At 39.7% G+C, this 14,064-nt stretch overlaps 1 protein-coding gene across 1 annotated transcript in view; it reads right to left on the bottom strand.

The window, feature by feature from the left end:
* Positions 1-416: 416 nt before the first annotated feature.
* The window catches only part of b3glcta (beta 3-glucosyltransferase a), a 53,790-nt gene continuing 40,142 nt past the window's right edge, over positions 417-14,064 (bottom strand). The window contains exons 10-15 of the mRNA XM_071523622.1: positions 13,923-13,992; positions 12,266-12,379; positions 3,511-3,610; positions 2,925-3,044; positions 1,784-1,928; positions 417-1,073 (exon numbers count right to left, since the gene is read on the bottom strand). Of these exons, the coding sequence (XP_071379723.1) occupies positions 906-1,073; positions 1,784-1,928; positions 2,925-3,044; positions 3,511-3,610; positions 12,266-12,379; positions 13,923-13,992 (717 nt within the window). The 3' untranslated portion in view covers positions 417-905. The remainder of the gene's footprint in view (positions 1,074-1,783; positions 1,929-2,924; positions 3,045-3,510; positions 3,611-12,265; positions 12,380-13,922; positions 13,993-14,064) is intronic.

Below are 14,064 nucleotides of genomic sequence, written 5' to 3'. Positions count from 1 at the left end.
TAATAGTTCTCCTATGTCTGCATTAAAGCCCATGAAAGTATGCCTAAGTTGGACGTTTTTAGTCTGTGACATTCCTTGAGGTCAAAGCCTAAAAAAACCTTTTAACTTGACTTTTTTTTCTTAACTTTTAGGCCAAAATAATTGATGGAGTAAGGTGTTAAGGTTTAAAGTAAAGGTAAGATGTTTATCTGCATCAGTTGGACCCTTATAGATATTCAAAAATGAGTAATTACAACCCTTTACATGTTGACTGCTTCTTTTTAATTTTACTTGTAAGAGCATCCATGCTGCCTTTAAACTGCACCAAACACTGTGTGTGTTCATATTGGAAATGTGGTCTTAGCCTCACTTAATCTTTAACAACTGCACATTTTACAGAACATTAATGGTATAAAACCTCCAATGAAGGCCTCCAATGAAACTGAAAGACAACACAATCTCAAATATTGATACTTTTATGTCAAAATAGAGCACATTGTACAGCATTAGTGATACCTTTGAAAGATACAGTATACAGATCCGCCAGAAAAGGAGATCCTTCTTTGTACATGGCAAGGTTTAGATTATCCATGTGATATAAATACACACACATTATATTCATATTTCCAACATACCAATAACCTCAACATGCAACTCAATGAAACCTCACAGTCATGAAAATACTCAAATTTTAAGTCATGGACACAGGCTTGCATGGTCCCTCTTAATAATTCTTCAAGATTCACAATTACAAAAAAACATTTACATCTATGAAGGATATACATCCTGACAATATGTCTGTCCATGACTCCACGATACACACACACACACACACACACACACACACACACACACACACACACACACACACACACACACACACACACACACACACACACATACAGGCTAGTTGTGTGCTTAAATGATTACAACTCTGTCTTAGCGCTCTTATTAAGTCCATCCGAAGATGCTGCCCTCAGGTCATTCTTCAGCCATTTGTTGAAAACGGCAATGGGGTCAATGTTCCAGTGTTTATGGAAAGAGATGGGCACCTGGTGAGCTAAGAAGTCTCTGGCGTAGTCCTCTGGGCGTGCCTGAAAGGTAAGATTAAGTGCAGTAATTTATATTTGGAAGCACTCACAAGAGACTGCGTAAAAAGTCTAGCGCAGTGCAAGAGTGAGAGCTTGAAAGTGCAAGATTATGTTCCATACATGGAAGGCTAAAGGAGTGATATCTGATACTGTAATGTTTGCAAAAAATATTTTTACGCAAGCATTGGTAAATTGGTAATCAGTCTGTCTGTCTATTTGATTGACTGATAGACAGACTGACACACACACACACACAAACATATAATTAGCATTAAGCTGATATATTGGTTTGCTGATATAATGGGCCGATAATGGCCTTTTATTAAATATTGGATATCAGCCAGTCATGTCGTCCACTGCCAATAAGATGGAGGTTCCTCCCTGACCACAGCTACATAAAAACAGTCTGTAAAACCTGCAATGATTTTTTTTTTTTCTTTGTTTTACTTATTCATGTAATTGTTAAATTACGTTTTCTGTATATTACTTATTCATTTGAAGGCCTAATGTATCCCATCCCAGAGTTTCCTCTACTACTGAACAAGTGCTGGACAGTTTTAAAGTTTCAGATGCTCTCCCACCCTGCCAAAAAATAACATTTTCAGGGAAACGCTGAATAGATAATTCGGCACGAAAACAGTAGGTGTCGGCCTTCAAAAACCCAAATTATAGAGCGACACAGACAGTGTGTAGTTGAAGAGTGTGAGTATAACCTGGTGGAAGAGGGGGCTGTGTGTGACAGGTAGTCCAAGAGCGTTGAGGCACATTCCCAACACCATGTCATCCGGCGCGTCATTACTGTAGCACTTACAGCCGCTCTTAAGGAGTCGGGCCACTGCCTCCCTGCTGAACACCATGCTGCAGCAACACAGAGAGGGACATCACAAATTTAATCATTAAAAATATATACATCGAGAGCAGATTTTGCTGCACTGTACACTGTCATTTTAGGAGCTACTGTTCGAAAATGACCCGAAAACAATATCTCCACTTCCAATCATTTTCACAAGGTTCACAGTATTTATTTTATTTATTCAGTGAGAGGTAGACAAAGTAGGGACTGTGCAAATCAAGCTGAGAGGAATATGTTGTTTTCTTTGAATCATTTGGTGTGGTTCTGCACTACAATGATGTTGATGATGACACATCTCTCTGAAAAGGGAAGCAATCACACTAGAAAAAGACAAAATCTTAGGCTGCCAGAAAATAGCTCATTGCCACTCAAAAACAGTGTTTAGAAGACAATGCTTTTGAGAAAACTGGCAGTTGCAGTGTTGTAAAATGTCACAGCAACTGAAGTCTCCCTAAATAGAGTTCCTCCTGCAGCTCAACTATTACCTGCAGTTCATCTTTACCTCCAGCGACAGCAGCTGGCATTCAGAAATTACTTCTTGTCGACTTTAAAAAATCTGTACCAATTTCATTTTGAAATTTACTTACATGTTATAAAGAAGGTTGGAAAGTTGTGCAGAATTCACTTTCAAGAATGCATCTTATGTATTGGCAATTGTTTTATATGACACAAAGAGATTATTTTCTTGCAGTGACCAACAGCAGGGTTTTGGATTTGTGGGTACGAGTAAGTATTGACTCCCTGTCTGGTCTTATCAACTGATGTTTGTCTGTATGCTGTATGTTGCGGTGATTTATTATAGGTTTTTATTGAGTGCCTTTACTGTAAAGGCCGTCTGCAAAGCAAATTTCCCTTAGGGGGACAACACGGTTTTGAATTGAACCGAAATGGTTCATCTGTAAATTACCGATTATGGGTTTTTCATTACAAGTTTTATAGTCCCTCTGCTGAGTCTGGTTCTTTCATCAATATTCCTCAAGCATCGGAGCCTTGTAACTCACCCTCCACCTCCTGTGATGTAGCTGTAGCCGCCCTGGCTCAGGCCGTAGCCGTACCTCTCCCCTAGACACACCGGTTCAAAGGGGTCATAACAGCTCAGCAAGAGTTGCAGTCTGGGGAGGCTGGAAAAAGCACAGATCAGACTCATCATACACCGATGTCTGCGCACACACACAGGTGCACGTGCGCACACACACACACATATGAAACTTTCCTTTTAGATGCTGAAATAGCTACTCTCCCTAAGGCACTATTACACATCCAGTAACTTCCACATGAAGAGGCAATCCGACAGATACAAAGTGAAGCCAGTTGGAATTGAATTTATGTACTGAGCATTTTAGATAATCGACAGAATGGCGATATCGTTGGAGCTGGTTTTCCCAAAATGACTGCATTCAAAGCGGTTCTTTCAGTCCCTGTACAATTTTTTTTTCACGGCTATGAGACAGATACTAGTAGAAAATGTACGATTAAATTTTGAGAAACAAGAGTAGGGTGTTTGTAGAATGGTACACCAGCTGAAAAAGGGGCAAAGCAGCAATTACTGCAAGCTATGAATGCATTGGGAGTGTTTTGAAAACATACCTGATAAGTGTGTCATCATCCACAACGAGGAGCCAGTTGGTCTTTGGGACATCGTTGCTTAGAAATCTCTTTAGGATTGCAAAGGTTTTCCCACAGTGGCCTGCAAATAGAGACATGCTTTCAATAGATTGGCCTGCAGGATTTAAGCACATATTGACCAGGTGATACACTCTGTTTCATAAAGATAAATAACCCTATTGCTGAAATACAAACAGGCTTGACATAATTAGGTATTGACACGCACATGCGCGAAAGCACAATCACACAAAGCCGCAGACATCCTTATGATAAAGTCACTTGAAAGGATGCAGCCTGACCAAGAGTCACAATCAATAATTGCCAGAACAGTGATACATGACTTGGCTGGATGCTGTTTGAATGCCTCAGCTTTAAGGAACTAACACAACATATGCCATAGCACCATTCAGTACCATGAGTGTGTACATATTTTAGCATGGGCGGCCCCAGTGGGAACTGAACCCAGGCTGTGTTATTTTCAGTGGTAGTTCCAATGCTCTACCCATTATGCTGCAGAACCACTAAATGTAGCCTATAGTATTTCAGTTTTACAACATGGAAACCATTGCAACAGACAATTTACTAATTGGACTTTCATTCTACTCGCAGAAGAGTCCTTGAGGAGACAGAAACTAAGTGGAACTATTGTGCCCATGCTCAATAAGACAGGATTCGGCTTTTACCACAGTATAGTTTGCTGAATATCTGCTTCAGCTGAATAGTTCTATTTTGCATTTACAATTTACATTTATATTTTAAGCATGTAGCTGACACTCTTGTGCAGAGCGACTTACAATGAGTGAGCAGGTGGGGGTTCTGCGTCTTGCTCAAGGACACTTCAACAGGCCACATTTGGCGGCCACATTGGCTATTGTGGAGATCAAATGAGTGACCTCACGGTTATGGGATTGTCTGACAAACTACTAAGACACCTTTTCAAGGTTTGTAATCTAAAGCATTAAAATGAATCCTCTCTGGGGTTTCAATGGAAAAGACATGTACTGTAGAGCTTTGCGAGCAGAAAGAAAGGCTACGATGTCTACGCTCTGCCATTGCAAAGAAACAATACGGTGCGTTTGGCATGATGGGCCGGAAAGAGCAAACAACTACTCAGCAAAATGTTCTGCCATCACCTTGAAAACAACAGCAGCAGGGGCCGGGGGGGCACTTCACAACAAATACAAGGAAGCCAGGGAAATATACCCATCAGAATCCAAATATCTACACACCATCAGGGCTGAGAGCTGAGACACGGAAATCCCTGGTGGCAAGCATCACAAAGAATGCTGAGGCCCTACTGTTTTATTTATAAGGCACCCAAGGTGTTTTTTCTTAGTATCCGAATTTAGAATAAGAAAGGACACCTTGAACCGCTGTCAGGAATAAAATCCAAAAACACACTTTTAGAGGCAGGTCTCCAGACTAGCCGGGTGTTCTTGTTTCCCGTTGCAGAGAGGTTACTGGGTGACGTTCAGGGGGAAGACGCAGCAGCTACCAAGTCCAATTCTCATGCAGGATCTATCATTAAAATGACAGAAAGCGTTTGGCCTGAGATACATTTTACCACACGACAGGTAATACAAGTCCGGGTCCCGATGCAACTGTGGATCAAATTTATGCAGAGCGCAAGCCAGTGAATCCAGAATTATCATATTTCCACACATTGTTTCGGTAGTTTTTATTACCGTCTTGTGATCATTTCTCATGTTAATTAAATTTGGGATTTTTTTTTTTTTTTTTACCTATTAGCAGATATGCTTCTCTATAAAAAGGTCATTAACAGTTAATTACTTCTTTTAAAAACGGAGTATAAAATCATAGTGCTGAAACATTAGCATAAACTACAGTAAAGTGGACTTTATGTACCAGACATTGCAGAAGAAACTCCCATTCATTTGATAGGACATAAACAAAACAACAGCACATTCACACCAACATAATGCTATATTAGAAGAAGCTATATTGTAAGTCTCTGCTCTCTAAGCCTCTTTTTGTATCACTGGACATAAGAACAATACACTTGACCAGGAACAGCTAGTGTATTTACTGTATATAGTTTCTTTGTCATGATCCTGTTTCAAGCTCTTGCATCACTCTTCTCCTCGCTTGCTCAGACTATCGAGAATTTTTAACCTTCAACTATAGAGTTTTGTTTTTCCATTTTCAAAATATAAAGCTTGTGTGTTTTCAACAGATTTCATATTTCTTTGTGACTGCAGATGGCAGTGCGATAACCCACACAGTTTCAAATGGGGTCAAAGCTCGTTTCTGGAAGCAAACAGACACTGAGGAGGGAAGTTTATTTTTAAGTTTTAAAGGTCTCTAAGCCAGTTTTTCCTGATGTTTCCATTGGGGTTTCCAGAATAATTTCAATATATGATATCTTGCACTTTAAAGATTTATTTGGCATTAAGTTAGTATAATTGCAGTATAATGAGCCTGAGTTATCAGATAGTATTGTATCAGTCTTTCATTTGCAGTTACACACACTTTTAATTATTATTGGTTATAGTTATATAGCCAACCCTATCTATCTATCTATCTATCTATCTATCTATCTATCTATCTATCTATCTATCTATCTATCTATCTACCTACCTATCTATCTATCTACTGAAGGCCTTTACTTGGCTTTAATTAAAACTCCACTTACCAAATTCCACTATTCTACAATGAAGGCCATCATAATTATTTAATCAGTATGGTAATCAAATAATGTTCCACATCATAATGGTAATTTGTTTTTTGTTCTACAAGCACTGCATTTATGGACCGAAAGGACACTGTGTTTATAATTAATTAGATAGCCCTCTTGAAATTCAGAACTATCCCTTAACACAGGAAAATAAAGTTATTACTGCATTGTTGTAGTCCATCGATGCATCAGCGGTATGTTTTTTTTTTGGATTTGGCTCTGGAAGTATAGGCATCTCAATGGAAGGTGGAAAAAGCAAGAATAATGGTGGTGACTGCAGATTCCTGGGATATTGATGTCTGTCGACTGTTGATGAACTCCAGGTCTGCACTCAGCAATAAGCAGCACACACCTAGAGCCCTCCACTGGCCTTGGGAACGGAACAGATAGAAGTAAACAAAACAAACAAAAATAAATTATATGTGTCCTGATTTTAAATCCAAATGATGTCCCATGATTGATTCAGTAGATACTGTAGGTATTTGGTATTGTCGGACAGATGAACTCCTTATTTTTACTTAATCATAAATTATACTCCATATTTTATCTCAAAGATACAGTGCAATGAGAATTGCATTTCCTATTCTCCTGGTATCGTTTAATCATAAGCCTGATTATGTAAAGTCACCCAAAGCACCATCACTGTCACTGCTGTCCTTTGAGTAACTCTCCCTCTGGTGGTCAACAGAATCAAACTATTTTAGAAACCCAAATTACATCTCGGTAGAGATTACATCATGAATGCTCTGATTGGTCAACATTATGCAAAGCTAATGAGGTGTCCCGCAGTCTGTCAGACAGTGGCCAGGTGGCTGCTTACCAAACTAGACAAAATTAAAACAGATTGTAGACGGGTGTCGCAGTTCCAACACTCCCAAAAATAAAAGGATTGGTATGCAGTGGATTGCACAATTAGAGGGATGGACTCACTCTGTCTTACAAACTTTGTCTGCATTGTCTTTTGGAAGGAAGACTTTAACTGCTGGCTTAAAAAAACACTAGATTTACTTGTAATTTGATGTCGAAAGGAGCTGTACCATGGCTATTTGGGGACTAAGAGGTCACAAACTCGAGGTAATTAACACTAATGCTAGGTACGCCTGGATTAGCTAACTTGTCTAGTTAGACAAATGACCGTGTTTGAGAAACCAGACATCCTGCACTGGAATTTCTTGCCATGGCACAGCCAGCAGCTAGCAGCCAGCTTGTTAGCTTGGCAGCATTCAAACTGTGAATATGAGCACAGCAGTGCTGCTTGCCCTGGCCCCAGTATGCCATTCTGTCTCATACAGAGAGAATGTCATGCCAAACACGATTCAAAAATCTGGCAATTTAATGTTGCCTTGCTTATCGGCAATGATAAATACCTAGTTGAACATAAGACCTTTTACAAATCCTTAGAAGCCACTCTTCAATTCTGAATAGAAACAATACATCAAGCAGCAGTTTTGATAAAATCTCAACTTTTAGAGTTGTTTGCCTGTTACTCCCACAGTTTTTTTTTTTACTTAAATACAATGTGATGGGCAGTAGCGAGCAGTTTAAACCAAAGAAGTCTGATTTGAAGTGATGCTTGGTGGATCATTTATATGGCAAATTTACCAGAAGACCCAAATTATCTGTAAAAGGTCTAAAGTTATGTTATACCATATATGCACCTTTGTCAATAAGCAAACATTAAACCATTTTAATGGAGTTTGGCCTGACCCTCTCTCCACACCAGATAGTACGACACGTATCGGGGCTGTTGGCCCTGGCACCTGTTAACGTTAATGCTGGTTAACATTAGCCTCATTAAATGCAATATGAGATGCAGTATGTCTACTGTTTCCATAATTAGGCTAATTTGATGTTCTGGGAGTTGTATATTGTGTGTATGAGTTTTGTTTTGTATTGTTATGTATTATTTTTCATCAGACTAACAAAGTGAAGTGGACAAGATGAGCAAAAAGTGAGGGACCTGGTCCATGTGTGTGGGTGTGTGGGTAACGCAGAGAAGGAAGTAGACAGACCTCTGTTTTGATAACCCTTGGCTTGTATTTTCTATTTGGCAAGGAATCTGACGTATTTATAGTAAAATATTATATATTAAATAATTTTCCAAGAAAGAATTTTATTTAGCACCGATTGTACTGTGAATGTTAAGTATATGTTTTCCCTTAGGACATGATGGCCAAGACAAAATGTGTAGTGCTAAGCATGTGGACAGCACCCCCCCCCCCCCCCACCTACTGTCTGAGCATAGAGAAAGAGGCACTAAAGCAGTTATAACACATTAGATCAACCATCAAAAAACAGAAAAAATGACACGCCTCATGTTAGAAAATCATTGCAAGATCTTCTTCAAGTTGCCTGTTATTATGTGCAAATGCTGCATCTTAATCAGTTAAATGGTAATGGCAAAGACACAACAGTTTTAAATACCATCCATTACAGGGGCATTAGTTCACTCAGTTCACTGTTTAAAATGGGATGGGAGGCATGCGATCAATAAGCCAATATGTTAATGTCATTCAATAAGAGCAATAGAATAGGCAAACAGAAAAGCAATCAGAGAGTTTAATACCTTAGTTAAACCAAAGGGCTCTGTTGTGTCCAAAGTGTAAATTCAACAAGGCTTTTCAAAATCACTCGTGCACAGTAGACCTGCGCAGTATCTACATGACTGATCTCTTCTGACAGCATCAGTCTCCCTTGAGCTTTTCTTGTTCCAACGTCGATTAACCCTAAGCAGTCCCTCACAGTACAATACGATACAACAAGGTAGGAACATGTTGAAGAGTTTTTTGGGGGGCTTAAACTCAACATGTTTTTTAGCTTTTTTTCCTCCAAATCAAACGTGGCCCAACTCCTAATCGTTGTACATTAGCTGTACATGACATGCAGCAGAGTGGCATGGGGGCGCCTCCGGGAACTGTACTGTCACCCCTCTTTTTCATTCTCTACCCATCAGACTTCCAATTCAACTCTGGGTTATAACTTATGCCATCTCCAGAAGCTCTCCAATGTTGACTTCACTGTTGTAGGATGCATCAGTGAGGGCACAGAGGAGGAAGAGGAGGAGTACCAGGAGGAGTCTGGGGGAGAGCTTAGTCAGTTCAATGTAGCTAAATGTCAGTAAGACAAAGGAGCTGGTAGTGGATTTCCGAGGGGGAGACGATGCAGCCCTATAAGTAGGGATGGGATTCTTATCTCATGATACGTCTTGATACGCGATATGGGGTTCACGATTCAATGCAACCACTATACCATGTAATAAATGAAAGTTCAGAGACAACAAAGTCTGACTGTGCAGAATCATGTTTATTTCTGAGTCCCAGATCTTTCTAGCAACGACATCGGCTTCCTGGAATGTAAACAACAATTTAAAAATGTCATTACAAAGTGCAAATAATATAATTTGGATGGAGAGCTTGTGAGATTGTGACGGTCAATGGTCAAGCCGTCTCATGTGTGATTACTACAGCAGAATAAAATGGAGCTAATATCATGATTCATTTTTGTGCCCCACAATACGTATTGTCACTTTTTTGTATTGCAGTATATTCAATTTTGATATACTGTCCCATCCCTACCTATAAGCACCTTGGGTTGCATATCAACAACATCAACAACAAACAGGACTTGACTGATAACACAGAGGCACTTGTACAAGAGAGGGTAGACTCTTCTTCTTGAGGAAACTCCTGTCTTTCAATATGGATTACTCCACATGTTCTATGAATCTGTTGTAGCCGGTGCAAGGTAGCAGCCTGTATCCCCTGCATCAAGGCAGGGGATGTAGTGAGGATTAACAAACTGGTTAAAACAGCTGGCTCTGTTGTAGGACTGAGCCTGGACTGCCTGGAGGTAACAGCAGAAGGGAGGACGAGGACTAAATTGAACTCTTTCCTAGACAACACCTCCCTCCCCCTCTGTGGTGAGCTGATGCTGCTAAAAAGCTGATGCCTTCAGCCAATGTCTCATCTCTCCAAGAAAGTGCAACAAGAAAGGTCTTAGGCTCTCTCTTGTGCCGACAGTTATCAGACTGTACAATGCTTCCTGCCCCAATGGCCCCTGCCTCAGGCAACTGGGAGGGTGCTGAAGCAGGGTGCTGAAGCAGGGTGCTGAAGCAGGGTGCCTGCACTGTCTTTACAAACTACACTGTATTGCTTTTAGCATTCCTATGCTCTGGGGTTTTCTGTCCAACATTTGCTCTCGTACTCGTTTCTGATCTGTATTTCTGCACATTCTCTGCATATGAATTGCTGCATGACACCTTTTCTGTGCCTATGCCACGTCTTTTCTTGTTCTGATGATGAAAGTGATATTGAGAACAGACAAAGCACATTGTCATTTTTCTGTGCATATGATGCCTCCATCTGGAGTCTTGATAAGGGGACACCGAGTGATGTATCCAGATCAGCACATTCTCTGCATATGTTATCCACATCTGTAAATTGAATACATAAATACCTTTAAAATGCACATCTACACGTGGCCATTTTCTGTGCATAGGTATGGCCTTCTGTAGACCAGTTAATATGAATATGGCACACATTTGCATATCATGTCCATCTGCTGTAAATACACATTCGTCATGTTCCCATATCCTTCTCATTGTCATATACTGCATACATATTGATATTTTTGCAGTGTTTCCACCCATTTCATACTGCATATATTTTGCATTTGTGTTTTTTTTCATATTGTACATATTCTGCATTTATTCTTTGTCTCAGTAATTTCTACTGCTGTTCTTTTGAACACCCTAATACTCCAATGCTTTTCATTCATACATTCTACTTAATGATCTTTTTAATCTGTCAGTTGTGTATGTTCATTTAACTCCCATTTGCCTTATTTTTGTTTACATTGTTTTTGTCTGTTTATTTTCCTCTGTTGTATCTGATTAATGCTTGCTTACGGAAACAACAACAATTTCTCCACAGGGATCATTGATCATTTCATCTTATCAAATTCGTAAATTAATGCTACAATTTAATCATAAACCTAGACTTGAAATAGATCTGGGCCCGTAGATCGAGTGGCCTCAATATCGTCTCAAGAGGGCTGGTGACACTTGTGCTGCAATTCCATGACTCGGCAAAAATGGGCCTTCTTGGTATGGGCGCATTAGTGCTACATCCAAAATCTTGCTTCAGGCCTCCAAAAGCTGAGGTCGGACCTGACAAACTTATATGAAGGTACGTGCTATAAAAGGGTGAAGTTGCCATACCAAAATAATCTCTCACTTGAGGGCACAGTAAAATACATTTAGGAGCAGCAGTGGAGCCACAATATACATATTCATCCATCCATCCCTCCATCTGTTTTCTTGCTGCTTATCAGGGCCGCAGAGGCAGCAGGGCAAACAGAGCAGCCCAGCATGCTTTAACCAAACAACATCCTCCAGTTTCCCCTGGGGGATCCGCAGGCGCTCCCAGGCCAGCGGGGAGATGCAGTCTCTCCAGAGTGTCCTAGTCCTGCCCTGGGGGTCTCCTCCCAGTCAGCCAAGCCTGGTACACCTCCAAAGGGAGGTGGCCGGGGGGCGTCCTTACCAGGTGCCCCAACTACTGGCTCCTCTCAATGCAGAGGAGCGGCAGTCATGAAAACTCCCTATGACTGACAATATGCCTGCTAGTGGTGAAATGAACTAATGTTAGCTTATCACCACCTCTTAAAACAAACAAAGATCTGGAGCAAACATCTTGTTATTAAATGCTAACAGTCCTCCAGTCTTTGGACTTAAAAATCAGCAGAGGATATTAGTCAAGCTTTTGGTGAGTAAATGTGCCGTTTATAGCTCTCGGTCAGGGACGAGCGCCTCAAACTCATGAATAAACAACATGGAACACAAAAACATCATAACCTGACTAACATTACATGCAGTGTACATAATACCAACAGATCTCACTTATTATGTATTATGAACTACACAAAAATGCACTTATTTCAAACTGTTTTGAATAAGATCTATCATTTACATGGGTGAATTATTACCCAGCATCTGTTTGGGGCAACTTTGGTCCAAGAGGTCAAGTTTGCAATGGGAGAACTTACCTCTTTCAGTGTTAGGTACTCCTAGATTGATGGTTGGTATTGAAGGATCGGCATGGTCACTGTAGTACTCTAAAAATAAGGCATCTTTCTCCCAAGTCTTCTTTACCACTGGAACTAGGGCGAAGGCCAAAAAAACAATCAATACAGTGGTTAAAAGTTCCACAACAGGCAGACCTCTGGTTCTGTGCAATGTGGACTGGTTTGTTATTCCCAGAGCAAATGATGAATGATGAATAACTCAAGTTATTTCATTAACTGCAATACACTTTCTCCCAGATGTTTTGTTTTTATTTTGTGCACAAAAAAATACTAAAGACCACCGAAGAGGTTTATAAAGCATTAGTAGAGACAGATGGTAAATAGATGGAAATTAATGAGGATAGTAAGAAGAAATCTTATATTTTCTTCAATCCTCCCAACTTATTGAATATTCAAGATGACCTTGAACATTCAACCATGAACTGTAACACTTTATCTCAGTCAGTTGTATGGAGAGAGACACAGTGAGAAAGTCTGCAGCTCTGTTTTAAGTTTTAAATAGTTTTGAAAGCTTGAAGCTCAGTTCTGGATCTTTCCAGGAATTAATTTATCTTTGCAAAACTTAATGGAGGTAAATATTGGACTTTTGGGCCCACAGTGTGATCGTTTGGCTTCATAACACTTGGGTTATGCTGTTTGGCGTAATTTTATGGCCATTTTTTTGCCCTTTTTGGAACTCTAAAAAATTGGTTTCCATTCACAGTTGTTTTGGAGAAGGCTAGCTTGCTGTGTGTGATACTGACATATAAACCTGACCAGTTTTTCAACTGGCATAACAGTGAGTAGATAATGACAACATTTTTATTTTGGGGTGAACTATTCCTTTGTGCTCCCCAGAGCTGTCATAAAAAGCAATCAGTCAAAACCCAATAATATTTTAATTCTGATTTCTAAATAGTTGCAGTGTGTATTTTCTGTTCATCCCATTCTTTTTGTGCACAAAAACTACTAGAAAAACACCCCTTTAGAAGATTAGAAAGCCTTAACACTTAGTGAAATAGTAAATTAGATGAGAGGCTCTTTCATGTGTATCCCTTATGGGTCTAAGTTAATCTTTCTATAAATCTAATATTCATTTTAATCCTGCTACCTTTATTATCACGATAGCTTGGCAGAGGATATGGTAATGAAGGTAATCAGTGCAATTAGTTTTGTATGACATCATTTGAACATGGTGTAGATTTTGTCTGATCTCTCTGAAATCTGCTATACAATCTATTCATTCAACCTGCCACATTTTTATCAAGTTGGAAGAGAAGCAGATTTACAGTAGATAGCCTAATGTCAAGCATAGCTTGCCAAAAAATGTCTAAACGTCAATAAGTGATGTTTTAAAATCTGCTGGATGTTGTATTTCCTACATCAAGGGGGGAATGCTACCAAATACTGAGCATTTTTTCAGCTTCCACTCTGTTTTCAATTCAGGCCACACAAGACATGACAGCGGAACAATTTAGTCAAAGACTTTATCATGATAATGAGAAAAAGCACTTACACAGTCACACATGTCAAAGGTACGACAAATCCATTATGAGAAAACAACAAGAGAAAAATGTGTGCCATTTCAGGGAAATGTTATGTCTTTGGTGGATCGTCTTAGAGTGGGTGTATGACTCACCTCGCTCACTGTGAAACTTCCTACACGTTTTCACAGCAACAAATATATCCTCTGTATTCACTGGCTCCCCCTTTGGAGAAAGCAGTAAGAGACAAGAATCAAAGAAATGTTCACATGAAAATACTGCACAAATCAAATATAA

This window comes from Centroberyx affinis, unplaced genomic scaffold (genome assembly GCF_046629955.1).
Source record: "Centroberyx affinis isolate AG114_WGS23_722 - 3 ecotype Tasmania unplaced genomic scaffold, CSIRO-AGI_Caff_v1 ptg001095l_1, whole genome shotgun sequence".
NCBI classification, from domain to species: domain Eukaryota; kingdom Metazoa; phylum Chordata; class Actinopteri; order Beryciformes; family Berycidae; genus Centroberyx; species Centroberyx affinis.
This window is presented reverse-complemented; position numbering and strand designations above follow the sequence as displayed.